Below are 15,270 nucleotides of genomic sequence, written 5' to 3'. Positions count from 1 at the left end.
AGTACAGTACTTGAGTACATGATATTTAAAAACAAAACATATTAATCAAGAAAGTAGCCCAATTCATTACCTAATTAAATTAGTTTAAAGGTGGAGGAACTTATTTTCGACTTTTTTCTTCGGTAGACATGTAGACAGCTTCGAGTTCAACTTTGTTTAGCAATAAATGGCTAAACATTCCTCCTGTTAACACAAGGAATTGCTCAAATAATCATCAACCCAACATGGGATTAACCACTATACAGATTTTCTTTTCACACTTTTAACGTAATTTATCTTCATTGCAGCAGCATTCACGTGGTTCTTAAAGTGTGGTCCGGGGATCTTCTGGGGTCCTTATGGGGGTCCAGGGGGTTCCCAGGAAAATTTGTTGTATGGCATCAAAATCTGTTTAACCACTTTTAGCCCTATTTACAAGCACACCCACAACATGTCTGGTTCGGCTCATTGTGGGGGTCCCAAGGGGTCCCCAGCAAAATCAGTTTAACCACAGATTAACCCCTAGCCTAGGCTATATGTATTATGAATATCCTTACATGGCTCTTGGCCTACATCAGTGGTCCTCAAACTTTTCATGTTAAGGACCCCGAAATTTACACTTATTAGCCCGCGGACCCCCATTTGAAAAGATATGCCAGGGACCCCCAATAGAGAAGATTTGTACGGCTCTAGCAGTGATTCTCAACCATTTTAATTTCAAGGACCCCCAGTTTGACATGCATTAGGCTACGGACCCCCATTTAATGGCATTTCTATCTCCAAGACGCCAATTTATATTCAATTAATGTTAATTTAACTTTTCTCTGAGTTACAGACCCTTAAGGGTGCATTTGGTTCCTAACTATCAATCATTTAGCTGGGGACCCACTGGAACTCTCAGGGACCCCTGGGGGTCCCCGGACCCCACTTTGAGAACCACTGGCCTACATATAGCCCTGGTCCAGAGCGCTAGTGAGTTCTCTCACTCTCAGGGTGAGGCCATGCATTTGGAAAGCTGCCTTAACACCCTCTACAGCATTGGTTCTCAAAGTGGGGTCCGGGGACCCCCAGGGGTCCTTGGGGGAGTTCCAGGGGGTCCCCAGCTAAATGATGGATAGTTAGGAACCAAAATGGACCTTATGGGTCTGTAACTCAGAGTGTACAAATATTGTGTACAAACAAACAAACAAACAAACATTTGTACACTCTCCGAGTTAAATTAACATTGATTTTACTATATAAATTGGGGTCCCAGATATAGAAATGCCATTATATGGGGGTCCGTAGCCTAATGCATGTCAAACTGGGGGTCCCTGAAATTAAAATGGTTGAAAATCACTGCAAGAGCCGTAAAAGTCTTCTCTTATGGGTGTCCCTGGCATATCTTTTCAAATGGGGGTCCGCGGGCTAATAAGTGTCAATTTGGGGGTCCTTGACACGAAAAAGTTTGAGAACCACTGCTCTACAGATCCGGTCAATATAAATCACCATTGACCGGATCTGTAGAGGGCGCAGTGGAGTAAATAAAATAATTTCCGTCTGGCGGACATATTTTATTTTTTTCCCCCAAAAGTGTATTATATAGAGACGGTGGGGGTGCTGAGAGGCTTCCCACCACGGATAATAGACTTTCAACAACATAAAACAGCCTTTGTTTCGGTGAGTAGCGAAATAGTTTTGTTTATGTTTACTAAAGACGGAGACCTCGCACGGCGGTGGAATTTTCGGTTAATGAGCAGAGCAGCGCGCCTGGCAGGGCGTTAAGGCCTACACGGCTATTTAAAAATAGCCCATTTCCAAGCTTGCAGATCTGCTATTCAAAACAAATCTTGGGGGGGGAATTGATATTTTTTGAAACATTTTATCAAAACAAATCTTGTATGGAGGTCCCTGGCACAAAATACTGTCAGATGGGGTGATCCGCGGCCAAATGCATATGAATTTATTTGGGGCTCCTATTAGCTGTAGAATACAACTCTCGTAGACGTATTTATGATTCTGACGTTTTCAATCTACGAGAGTGGACACAGGGACCTTCTGCACTATGCCCCGTAGACACTCCAAACATGTACAAATTGAAAATAAAGGTGCTTACCCCCAAGCCCCAAATGTTAACTGTCTCTACGCGGTAGTAGTTTAATGTAATAATCCATATCGTTCAATAAAGAAGTGTTTTAATGCCATCTGTGGTTGATTCTGTCGGAATTTCCCAATGGGCGTTAGTGACGCGCCCATCTGGTGAAACCCGGAATTACACTCAATGTAAACAGGAAGTAAACGAGGGTGAAAAAATGGCGTTCGGCCACATACAGCATTAAAACACTTCTTTATTGAAAGATATGGATTATTACATTAAACTACTACCCCGTAGCGAGAGTTAATATTTGGGGCGTGGGGGTAAGCACCTGTATTTTCAATTTGTACATGTTTGGAGTGTCTACGGGGTATAGTGCAGAAAGTCCCTGTGTCCATGGGGGATGAACCCTACAACTCTCGTAGATTGAAAACGTCAGAACGATAAATACGTCTACGAGAGTTGTATTCTACAGCTAGGGCTCCTAGTGGATGAGAAAAAGTAGAACCACTGCTTTAGGACCCTTTAGCTTGCCCTGACCAATATGGCGGCCCCGTTGACGCATCGCTGCAGCAGCCTTGCGTGCGTTGGCTGTTGTTAATAGCAGTGGTGTAAAGTAAGTACATTTACTCAAGTACTGTACTTAAGTACAAATAATTTTGAGGTATTTTAACTTTACTGGAGTATTTTCAATGTTCGATACTTTTACTTCAAACTCCACTATACATCTCAGAGGCAAATATTGTACTTTTTACTCCACTCCACTTTAGTAACTACATACTTATTACATACTTACTACATACTTCTTATTTACATACATGTACATAAGAAGTATACTTTGTAGATTTTTATTATTATTACAAAACATGCATTACTCTAACCATATATACTTTGGCTATTTGAAGACGATCCAAAAGTTCACAGTGAGCTTGTAGAGCTGCCATTTACCAAAAGATATTGAACTTGTGAAATGGGACATTCTGCATAATCATGAGTACTTTTACTTTTGGTACTTTAAGTATATGTTGATGCCAATACTTTTGTACTTTTACTCAAGTAAATTTTAAATACCGGACTTTTACTTAAACTGAGTATTTCTAGATTGGGGTATTGATACTTTTACTGAAGTAAAAAAAATGTCAGTACTTTTTCCACCACTGTTGTTACGTGACCTCATAACGACGCGACTCGTAATGTAAACAGGACCCTGGTTGGCGCCTTGGCGGGTTTAACATGAAAACATTTTGTTTTCTTCTTCACCAAAACATCTAAAAAAGGTTTCAAACCAACTCCAAACGTGTCAATATTAACATCACCTACTTCCACACAGAACATGGAGGGCTCTGTCGATATTCCATCTACTTCCAAATCTAAGGAGAACATGGAGGAAGAGGATTCTGTCGACATTCCATCTACTTCTAAATCTAAAGAGAACATGGAGGTAGGCCTTTCACAATTATTATAGAATAATCTAAATTGATTTGATATAATTGCATAATCGTGTCCACGTTGAAAAAGGATCATACATTTTCCAAAAATAGCAGAAATAGCTGATCTACAAGCTTACACTCGTGACGCGTTGTAAGCTTGTAGATCATCTTTTTTCGCTAGCCATGGATCACATGAACTTCAACCTGGTTTTTGCACGTTCTCCGTTTATCTAAATTATATTAAAAAAATATAAAATCAGTAATTCTTTTGTATATTTAATTTATTTGTCATATCCACCCTGTGCAATTTGTGATTATGAAGCCTATTACAAAACAGTAATTAAAATTAAACACTATTAAATTGTTAATCGCAATTATTTGTGTGACAATTAATCGTCAACTTTAATTTGTAATCGTGACAGCCCTACATGGAGGAAGAGGATTCTGTCAACATTCCATCTACTTCTAAATCTGAAGAGAACATGGAAGCCGAGGAATCTGTCAACATTCCATCTACTTCTAAATCTGAAGAGAACATGGAAGACGAGGAATCTGTCAACATTCCATCTACTTCTAAATCTAAAGAGAACATGGAGGAAGAGGATCCTGTCAACATTCCATCTACTTCTAAAGTGAACATGGAGGCTTCTAGTGTCTGGTATGACCCGCAACTACAGTGCAGTAACTGCAAAGCGGAGCTTAAATCCCACCAGATCTACGAAAACGTCAACAGGGTGAGAATATCCACTCTCGTTGACACGAAGACCGCGGCAATACTGTTCCCCCGTCTCTCACCGGCGGACTTCATATGCATAGAGTGCGTTCAGATGGTCAAAGCGAAAACGACGTTGAAAGATAACGCCAAGCCGCGTACATTGCCAGGCCTGCCAGAGTCGACTACTCCTAGACAGAACGTGGCGGGCTCTGCCAACTTATCGGCTTCAAAACAGAAGATGGGCGGTTCTGTCAACCTTCCACATCCTAATGCTTTTAAACACAGGGTTCCAGGGTTCCAGGTCAATACGCAACCTAAACAGAACACGCAGGGTGCTGTACGCTACGTAGTTGTTCAGCACCGAGATCCGAGGCTGCCTACTGCACCCACTCCTACACCAACCACGCAGGCGCCTATACGTTATGTTCTTGTTCCGAGGCTGGCTTCTGTGCCTACATCCAATCAGAACGTGCAGGGTTCCGTCAACGCATCGCCTACTTCTGCACAGAACATACAGGCCTGTGTGACTGTCAACACACGCCATGTTCTCGTTCCAAGGTCAGGCAGCGCTGGAACAGCACCACCTACTTCTAAAGAGAACATGGAAGAGGTTGCTGTCAAGATACCACCTACTCCTCCTGAACAGAGCATGGAGGAGGAGGAGGGTGCTGCTGCCAACACGCCACCTGCTTCTGAAGAGAACTTGGTGGAGGGTTCTGCGGGACGCTGCAGTAACTGCAAAGCAGTGATTCAATCAGACAAGACAAAGAAGCACCTCAACAGACGATCCATCATTTCGTTTGTTGATAAGCATGTTGCGAAACTGGTGTTCCCTCACCTGTCGCCGTCAGACTTCATATGCATGGAGTGCGTGAAGATTTTGAAATCAAAAACAAGGTTCAGAAGCAGCATTGGAAAGCGCGTGTGGGCCAATGTGACTGGGACACAGTCTGATCAAGGACCAGCTGCGTCCAAACTGAAAAGCATGGAGACGGATGCGTCAACTCATGACTATACCAACATGATCTCAGGTTATTATTATTATTGTTCATGTTACTGTGGTTATTGAACGCAAGATAATACAGGTGTTTGCTTTTTTTTGGGGGGGGGGGAGGGTCAGTCTTAAGTTGTAAGTATCCACTAGATGCAGTCCATCAACCAAAATAAATGCATTATGTCTTTTTTTAAAACGTATGTTTTTAAATAATTATTTTACATGTTTAAAAAACAAGTGAAAATAGCAGATCTACAAGCTCACACCTGCGACACCCCACACTTAAGCTTGTGAATTGGCTATTTTTGCTATCAGTCATACAACAATATATATATATATATATATATATATATATATATATAGGGCTGAAGTGGTTTTTAAAGCGTTGATATGATAATTTGACCAGATCTGCAGTAAAACGGCCATTCCTTCCTTAACGTCACTCAGGGTGTCCGTCCACATCAAGTGTACAACATCCAGTACAACTATTCTATCTACAAGCAGTGCCGCAACCTCCAGTGCAACCACCGCAAGCCGTACGACCGGCCGAACCTCCACCACCTCCATCGCCTGGGAAGGCCAAGACGGGGCAGGTCCGGCAGGGCGTGGCTCCACAGCTGTACATGGTGCTCAACAATTTGAAACGTCGAAGGTACCGGAAGGCATTAAGACAGCTGGTGCAAATCACACATGCCAAAAATGCTTTCATCAAAGTGTGCCATGAAGTCATTACCAAGGAGGTAAGTAAGGGTTGGGCACAGTACTGGCAAAATCATTTTATCATATAGGACAGGGGTCTTCAATGTTTTCAGGCCAGGGACCCCCTAGCTGAGAGAGAGATGAAGCAGGGACCCCCTCTATATAATTTTTTTATTTTTTTATTAAGTCTGCTCTTTTTTTCCCTCTACACCTGTACCTCTTTGCCAAAAATAGCAGATCTACAAGCTCTGCGAGGCATTGTGAGCTTGTAGATCTGCTATTTTTTGGCTAAAGTTCTCCTCAGAAAAGGGATGTTAGGGTTCAAGTGGTTAATGTAAAAAAAAGATCCTATCACACAAAGATTTGGGGGACCCCCTGTAGTAACTCTGAGGACCCCCTAGGGGTCCCGGGCACCCTGTTGAAGACCCCCTGATATAGGTTATAGGTTATGATACATTCAGTGTCCTATTGGGGTCTTCTTGATTTGAGCTCAGTATCCATACATACAAATACCCATATAAATTATACATTGTATTCAGTCGAGTGCATGTGACCTTCAATACTGGGCAAATGTCAAAATGTGCCATTTTCACCTTTTAGATATGAGAGTAATTTGATTGTGACATTGTCTTTTGACCTTTTCAAACCAAGAGTTATATCAACCTTTCGGGGCAGCCTACTGATCATTTCACTAATACTCTGTTCTTTAAATAAATAAAAGTCTAACTGGCATTATGGCATAGATGGTCTGTATACAGTACTGCTAGCCTTGTGGCCTACAGGCCTAGAGACTATGAAATGCCAAATCCTTTTCAAGATGGATTGAATAGCAAACATGTCAGGTTTTAGCAGCCATGCAACTGTGAAAATATAATTTTCACGTTGAAATGTCATCATTATATTAAAAGAAAGCTGTATGAATATTAAAGATGTGTTGATGGTTGTTTAAAAATATCTTTTTACAGCGTAAAGCCTTGCTCAAAGACCGGGAGGGACCCTACACGAAGGAACTCACTCCTGAAAACCTGTCCGAGTTTTGTTGGGTGGAGACAAACGAATGGGTCGAGGAAAAGGCACCCGTTACTATGACGTGCCTGCGATCGATGTTCCCGCTGGGAGCGAACATGCAAGGACAACATATAGTTCGAAATCGTGGAAATGAAGCGCAGAGGTGTGTAACCCTCTTAATGATTTATTAGATATTTAGATTTATATATTTACCAATACAATAGTTTCATGGCTGTGACAATCCTCTATAAACTATCTTTCTCAGAGTTCTCATTAGAATTGGCATTTATTTTCAGATACGTTTCTCTAATGGCAATTAGTTTCAGAAGTCAGTGCAGCGATTGTAGCGTTGTGAATGCGTTTGCTGTGATAGAGATTATTGTTTGATGTGTTAGATGTAACTGTTCAATATCATGTCATTGATGTAACTGTTCAATATCATGTCATTTATTCCTCTGCTGCTTATAATAATTGTTGTATAATAGATTTCAGTCATTATAGTTAATGAAATGCTGCCTAATGCACTTGTCAGCAATACAGTAGTAACATCATCAGCAAGGTTCCATAATGGCTGCTCCCTAGTGGCGGAGATAGGAATTTATTTCACAGTTTTGCTACAAATCAAGGATTATGGCAATGTATTATGTTATAAAGCAAAAGTCCAATAGTGTTTCACTTCCACTGTAAAAGGCTTTCTAATAATCACGTCAATACTGATGAAAAGAACTTAAAGCTATCTACCGTATGTATTTTAATGTTGGCGTTATGTATTTTAATGTTGCCGTTTAGGACTATGACTGAAGAGGAAGCTCAACTGCTGGTGGAAAAGAGGATTGCAATGGTCATGTCTATAGCTTTATACACCGGCCACAAAAGAAGAAACCACTTTGTCCAGTCTGCAATCGGTGTTGAGATGTGGAGGGAAGGTTGTCCTCCCAAGATGTTCACCATCATGAATACCCTCGGCATCTCCCAATGCAGAGCAGTTGCAAAGAAAAATACAGACAGAATCCAAGTTGACCACGATAAAGAGGTTAAGCTGTGGAAAGGGGAGCTTGAGGTGAGTACACACCATGGAGATACCTTGTTTTGTGTTTATTTTCTTATATAGTCATGTATTATGTTGTGAATGTTTTTCATCATCCATTCGTCTTCATTACTTTTAGAAAGAACTAGTGGTACGAAAGAAGAATGGCAGGTATAATGCAGCTAATCCATCTTATTCTCTCACTTGGGACTGCGTTAAGGTATTACTTTAAAAATAAATTTGTTTATTTGTTTATTAGAATACATTTGAGCACACTTTTCCTAGCAATCAAACCTCATGTCTTCTCATAACAGATAACGGCCCATGCCAAGCAAGAACGTATAGAACAAGGAAAAAAGCCCGCCATTTGGGCATTTCGCTTTGCCCATCAGAACCGCATACCTTTCAACCATCTACGGGACCCTCCGAGAAAGGCAGTTGCGGTGTCACCAGCCAGAATCCTTCCATCCAAACAGGTACAGGTCCTTTATAGAAAACATACTGTACACATGACCACCAGCACTTGGTGACAATATAACAGCTCAATATATCTTTTTGTTTTAGACATATGAGGCACTGCGGCAACAGATGAAGATAATTGTGATGCGCATAATCGTCGACAACCTCACAGCCTTCAAAGGACTGAGAAAAGAGGTTGTGAGGCACATTCCCCATAAATACTCTCAGCAGATGAAGGAGCAGAGCACTGTTGTGAGTCAGCATGTACAACTACTGTAACTTAATTGGAACGCTCAAGCACAGAGAAGTTACATGGTAAACCAGCCTGTATTCTTTTTAGATATGCGTTTGCATTTTTGTGGGGACAATGAGTAGGATGGACTGATGCCACCCACCAGCTGACTGACAAGGTTGTCCTTAGAGCCTAGGGATGCGCATGACTGACCAAAGTCAATTATTCTACTGCTGTTAATAACGAATATTCCATTATTCAACCACAATTATTTGTTGAATTTTAAAAAAAAATTTGAGGGGGGATTTGTTTGGGTGAATTTGTTCTGGGGATTTGTTTAGTTTTTTCACCAAATTTACCATCCTAGGTTTACAATAACAGCATTGCATTGGCCTATAAACCGGTTTTCAGAAATAAACAAAGACGGTAGCATGCATGAGCATCTTTTACATTTTTGTAACTAAACCATTAAGAAAACAAAAGCCTATTAAAAAGATATATAATATATGCATACACAGTATATATAGTTAAATAATAGATTGTTATCCTCAAATTATTGTTCGATTATTCTGACCCATCCCTATTGGAGCCCCACCACTAGCGAGGCCAAAGATAGTGAAATTCCACCGAAAATAACTATGCCTTTAAATGTCCTCAATGCCCCTGTGTTCTTTTACAGGTCAATCTTGGTGCGGTCCCTGTGGACTCGAGCCCAACAGAAGCAGTTGCTGACATAATGGACGGCTTCAGTGAATATGTTCCAACAGCGTGGGGGAAACCCCACCCAGTATTGTACTGTGGAGATGGCCTAAACACAGACAAAGTGGAGCCCAGCCGTAGAGCCGGGCCCGATGGATCAGCAGCTGAACAGACGTTTGAAGGGCTCGTGGAAGCCCCGACAGAGTTTCACAAGGAATCCGTGTGTTACCAGGTGACTTACTAAGGGTGTGCTATAAACCACTGGACCCATTTGAGGGTCGTGGACCCATTTGAGGGTCGTGGATCCATTTTCGTGGGTCGTGAGTGAATATCCCTTTATTTTTTGTTTCCTAAATTTTGTCATCAATTAGTATTATTTTAAAAGATTTTCTAACGATTTCCACAAAAATTCACACATTTTCTCATGTTGAAAACAAATTCAAAGATTTTTCAAAAAGACTTTAATGAATAAACAAAAAATAATCAAAGGAATTCCCTAAAATAGAAAATAAGTGTCTAAGAAGTAGTGAAAATAGCACATATGCAAGCTCGCAACTGCAAGCTTGTAGATCTGCTATTATAAACGCACCCCAAACCCACGGACATGTTTTGAGTTGTATAAATGTATGTATGAAGAATCAATTAAACACATATTTTGTCTAATAATGAGCGCCCTCGGGGGGCAGAGGGGAGCCAGTAATTTACATTTGCATTGGCAACACAGAAATGTGTGGGGAGGACGTAATTGCCAATTAACAACTACCGTAAATAAAAGAGCTAATAAAGGAAAAAAAGTCTAATGTTCTATGTTTGTCAATTATACTTATCTCTTTAATCACAGGACATGATGAAAATGCTGTTCAGTGAGAAGAGTCTGAGGGCGCGAGGATCTCTGTCCCACATCAGAAAATTGTTTTCACACAAGAAATTTCTCAACTGCATCAAACTAAAATTCCAGCATGTCTGGGATTTGGATTTCATCACGGTAATATCTATGAGTTGTGCATTGCTTTCATTTTCCTCATATTCATATTATGTTTCAATGCATGTTCTGTAATACACATCACCTAAACCAAAAACAAATGTTTTTTTTTGTTTCCCACAAAGTTTGTCACTTCTGCTTACGTCACGTTATACGCTGCTACCGAGTGCAACCTTGACGCTGTTGATCAGAAGCCTTCAGACTTCCCCACAGACTCTGAGGCCCAAATGGAGTGGCTTAGTGGACTCTCACAGAGACTGGTGGACTTGGTGTGGATGCCACCACCTCAAGAAGACATCAATACTGCTGCTGCCACTGCAAGTCGGTCCGAAGTAAAGAAGAATGAAGTCTGTTTCTGTGGAAATGGTATGCAAATATAAGAGCATGCTTCAAGTTATTAAGTTATTGGCCTGTGTGCACGAAACGGTTGACGCTGATCTTTCCAGCGGTTTAGGAAGCCTTCTGGCCTGGCCGAGATCAAAATGAACACATGAATGGATGAAAACATTACACAGAGATTGGGCCTTTTGCAGCCATAGTCTTTGTTGTCTTTGAACACCTTTTATACCTTATTTATAGTACCTGAATTGCTTTTGTGAAAGTAATGTGCTATACAATATCTGCCTGGCCTTATATGTCATGAAGTGTAAAATAGTTGAGGGATTGTATATTAAAAGTAAATCTGTCTACTTCATTCTAGAAAAACCAGGTGAACCATTAGTGCAGTGCTGCAGCAACCTTTGTGGAGGTGTGTGGTTCCATGAAGGTTGTGCGCCGATAGATGACACACTCGATCCGACCGTCACTCAGGATTGGTTCTGCAGCCCAGATTGTCAAGGAGACGGCACCTACATATACTGTTACTGCAAAGAGCAACGAGGGGGACAGATGGTACAGTGTGCACTCATGGACCAGTGCAAGAGACATGAGTGGTACCACAAGAACTGTCTGAGTCCGTCAGAACGAGGCAATGCTGAGGAATGTAAGAATTCGCTCATGAACACACCAACATCATCCATTTTTTTTACCTATGTCGTATAGTCTTGTTTGACTAGACTCATAATCTGTGATTACTCGAACATCTGTGACTTCAGACCTGCTGTTTTTTTTACTTGGACTTGGGCTTTGAGCTTTGACTTTCATGAATCAAAAAGTAATAATAAATTAAGCAAAATGGTAAATGGTACGTTCGATACATTGACCCATTCACAAACCGATGGTGGAGAAAACCATGGGCTCATCGGGAGAAGTTAGGGGTTCAGTGTCTTGCTCAAGGACACTTCGACAAGTATACTAGACCTATGCTACAACTAGAATTACCTGAGGCAAATGATCTGATTATGAACACCAGTGGAGGGAAAAGGTGTGAATTAGGAGTTGCATCATTTGATTTCGCACTATACAGCATAAGCTACTCTACGTCATAAACAAGAGGTTGGACTGTATACCGGGCACTTGGACTTGAGTTCTGGAGACTTGAGTTGGACTTGTAGTTAAATGACTTAACTGCAAAACTGATAACCAGTTAAATCTAACAAATATAACTATTATATGTACAGTAGATTAGAAATATAATATAATGTGGTTAATGTTAAAAAATGTTTATTTTCCCATTACAGCTACATGGTACTGCTCAGAGGCGTGCACCATAGCGTCCGATGCAGACGACCATGTGCTCAACTACACAAAGGCAGTCGTGTGGGAGGGGCTTTATAACATGGCAAGACGAGATGCCGTCAGAGAGGGTGATGGAGAAGGCATGACAGACTTCTGGAAGATGGACATGGTTCTGTTCTGGGCTAGAAAACACCTCAAGGATTTCACCATCTGCCATCGAATGCTGACCGGTACGATTTTGAAAATCAAGTAATGTGTTGCTATGGGCATTCTGTCACTGTAATACCAATGTCATGTTTGAATAGTCCATCACCACAGCCAAAAATATATTTACGGGTAGATAATGTTTGCTGCATTGGAGCAGTATTATTTATTAACCTTATTTCTGGTAAACGGCACACTTATGATATTGTTAGCGACTATTACAAACTAGACATACTGTAGCTAATGTTCTGGTCACTTTATTTTATATTGTGTAGATATCCATAGACATTCTACCAAGAAATACATCTGCACACGTTTGTTTACAAACATTCTGATCTGGTCTATAGGGATTGAAGGATTCTACCCAGAGCACCTGAGACACGACATGAAGTGGAACCGTGTGGCAAACATTGAAGGAAAGCCTGGAGGCAACGTCGGCTTGGACTTAGTCAGTGAATTCATGAATAATGAATTCAAAGGTCTGTTACTGAACTCTTATTTTACTACATTATTTCACAGCTTTGTAATGTATTGAGTGACAACGTAGTATGTTAGGAGGTATCTGAGGAGGTTTTTATTGTTAGAAATCCTCTAGTCCAGAATTTCAAATATTGTCTAGAATGAAGTGGAAGAGTTAATGGTTTAGAAAGGGCAACATATAATCACAATAGTCAAGCATATGCAAGCAGTGCAATAGTCACTGCAATAAAAGTATAATAAATGTTCCTAATTTCACAAGGCCCCCCTGAAGACCAGCTCGACAGCCCCTTAACGTTCTGACCCTAATTTGACAACCTCTGTAATTCTGTATTTGTAGATTCCTTGGGACATGTGAAAGGCATCTACGGCAATGAAAAAATGGAGCTCTGTACCAAGATGGCAGGGATGCTTGGAAATGACGTGGATCGGCTTTTCATCACCGGAACTGGCCGCGCCCTCTGGCCCACAATATCTCTGCCATCATCGTCCTTCTTGAAGAAAAGAATTAAGGCTGACATTGCTAAGTTTTTGGTTGAGTATAAGAAGGACAATCTCTTCAGGTACGTTCCTGGGAGAGCACACCAGGGCTTTGAGAAGTTTACTTACCAGCAGAAAATTAAAACCCCCAAGAAGATGGGGAAGACGATGAGGAATCTCGCACAGGACATGGACCTACAATCATGAGATCGTCCAATACAAATGAAAATAAGTACCACAGTTCACCTCGCATTTAGTGTTGGGGAGTGTATTAATACTTATGTAAAGTCAAGTTTATTTGTATAGCACAGTTTCATACAATGTAAGCTCAATTTGCTTCGTATTAAAAGATAGCAAAAGTAAATGATGGTGTGTATTTGACTCATACAGTGTTTTAGCCCCACTAGCACTCTATGGATGGCTAGGTTGGTCTGGTCCCTCTCTGTCCATTCACCACTTTTCAACTGGGGGAAAAATGGTGTCCCCCATGGCCTTTCTTCTAGCACCACCCTTTTGGAAAGTCAAACTTTACACTTGCACACACACATTATCTCAAAGTCGAATGCGCATTTGCTAGGCAAATTCATGCTCCCTGGAACATATATTTAACGAATGAGGTTGAAAGTGTGAGCGTTGCTGGCGCTGCTCTGTTCTTTAATGCCCCCTACTTCTAGCATCAGTATTATAATGATAATTTTTGCCTTCATATTTAGCCTAATGGTTAATCACTGTGTCCATCTTTCAAACTGTTGACAGTTTGGTCCAAGTGAAATCCATAATTTACTGTGATTTCCACTGTAATGGTGTCTGCTGGTAGCATTGAAAGCGCTGGGGGAACAACAAGTGCAATTGCTGCTTATCACTTGCTTATTTTGTTAAAATAATTTAATCATAGGTATGTATAATTTATACTATTTAGAAGTAGGACCTAGGTACACAGAACCTTCAAGCACCTTCACATGATGATTAATGTACACATTTAGCTATTTCTCACTTGACTACCTGTTATTCTTAATTATTTTGTTATTGTGCTACAATGTTGGAACTAAATCCAAACATGTTTACTCTTGTATACTTGTATATGAGTCCAATAAAATATATATTTTGGTATCCCAATAGCCAAGTGGTTAGCGGGCACATGCATGGGTGCACTGTCCTGATAAGCGAAACCAGTGTTTCTAAAACCTTTTCATGTCAAATAAATATGTATTTGGCCACGGGACTCGTCGGAGCCTCCACAGGGACCCCTGGGTGTCCTCGGACCCTATTTAGAGAACCACTGAGCTAGTCCACATGGACTAGCAGCTGATCAGTAGCCTACTAATTGATTCTTGGCAGGCTGGACCATTTGCTGTGTCATTACCCTACTCCATATTTCTTCTCTTTCTGTCTCTCGTATAAAGGCTTAAAAATGTCCCCAAACTGACTTTTGATCAAACTGACTTGTATGGGTATGTAGTTTGATGTGAGTTAGATACCTGAACAAGATTACAGTTTGCAATGTAGCCATTTACAATGAAATGCCTAAATTGTAATCATGTCATTGTAATATATTGTTTCTCTTTTGGACAGATCACAGACTAACATGTTAAAGCTACAAACAAGTGATGAAATCAGGGATTTGATTATGCTTGACATTTCAGACCTCTGTTGTAGTCCTGTTAGATGAGTGCTCCGTTTTACGTAGTAATGGCGCCATCATGTGGCTAAAATAAGACTTAGAAATACTTGCACAATATTATACAGTCGCATTTACTTGATTAATTGTTTTTTTTACTAAACCTTTTTATTTAACAAGGTGCTTGATATTATAATGCATTTCAACAAAGTTTGGGCTCCAGCTTTGCCTCCCAGTGCTTAGAACGTGACCTATAGCTCCTTCCGTTGCTGTCGGGTCACGGGTGGAAACCTTGTATGACCAAAACAGTTACTTTACTTATACAATTATATAGTTAGAATAAAATGTAATATAAATTAAATAGTGAAAATAGCCAATATACAAGCTCACAGCGCGAGCTTGGCTGTTTTCACTACTTTTGTGGGACATTCTTGTGTGACAAAATAAGGCATTAATTTACGAAAAAACAAAAAGTTAAAATAGGGAGATACGAGGTTTTTGCCTGGCGGCAACTCCTTGGTTGTCTGTTGCATCTATGGTCTGTTGGGCTGTTGTTGTTTTTACGTGACGTCATAT

General features: G+C 40.6%; 1 protein-coding gene across 2 annotated transcripts; it reads left to right on the top strand.

Annotated features, from left to right (window-relative positions):
* Positions 1-1,524: 1,524 nt before the first annotated feature.
* Positions 1,525-13,797, top strand: LOC308104502 (uncharacterized protein). Of its 2 annotated transcripts, XM_080454933.1 has the most exons (16): positions 1,525-1,638; positions 3,384-3,494; positions 3,906-5,229; positions 5,640-5,932; positions 6,857-7,062; positions 7,689-7,959; positions 8,066-8,146; positions 8,241-8,402; positions 8,491-8,637; positions 9,297-9,548; positions 10,158-10,301; positions 10,424-10,664; positions 10,999-11,280; positions 11,918-12,145; positions 12,467-12,598; positions 12,937-13,797. In XM_080454933.1, the coding sequence occupies exons 2-16, from the start codon at positions 3,387-3,389 to the stop codon at positions 13,281-13,283; spliced, it is 4,218 nt and encodes a 1,405-aa protein (XP_080311059.1). In that variant the 5' UTR covers positions 1,525-1,638; positions 3,384-3,386; the 3' UTR covers positions 13,284-13,797. The 2 variants fall into 2 exon arrangements, with proteins under 2 accessions (XP_080311059.1, XP_080311060.1); XM_080454934.1 differs by lacking the exon at positions 1,525-1,638 and having other exon boundaries at positions 3,269-3,494; positions 4,080-5,229.
* Positions 13,798-15,270: the final 1,473 nt, after the last annotated feature.

This window comes from Gymnoscopelus braueri, assembly GCF_963280865.1.
Source record: "Gymnoscopelus braueri genome assembly, chromosome: 17".
NCBI classification, from domain to species: Eukaryota; Metazoa; Chordata; class Actinopteri; order Myctophiformes; family Myctophidae; genus Gymnoscopelus; species Gymnoscopelus braueri.
The sequence above is the reverse complement of the archived record's forward strand: the minus strand, read 5'-3'. Positions and strand labels throughout refer to the sequence as shown.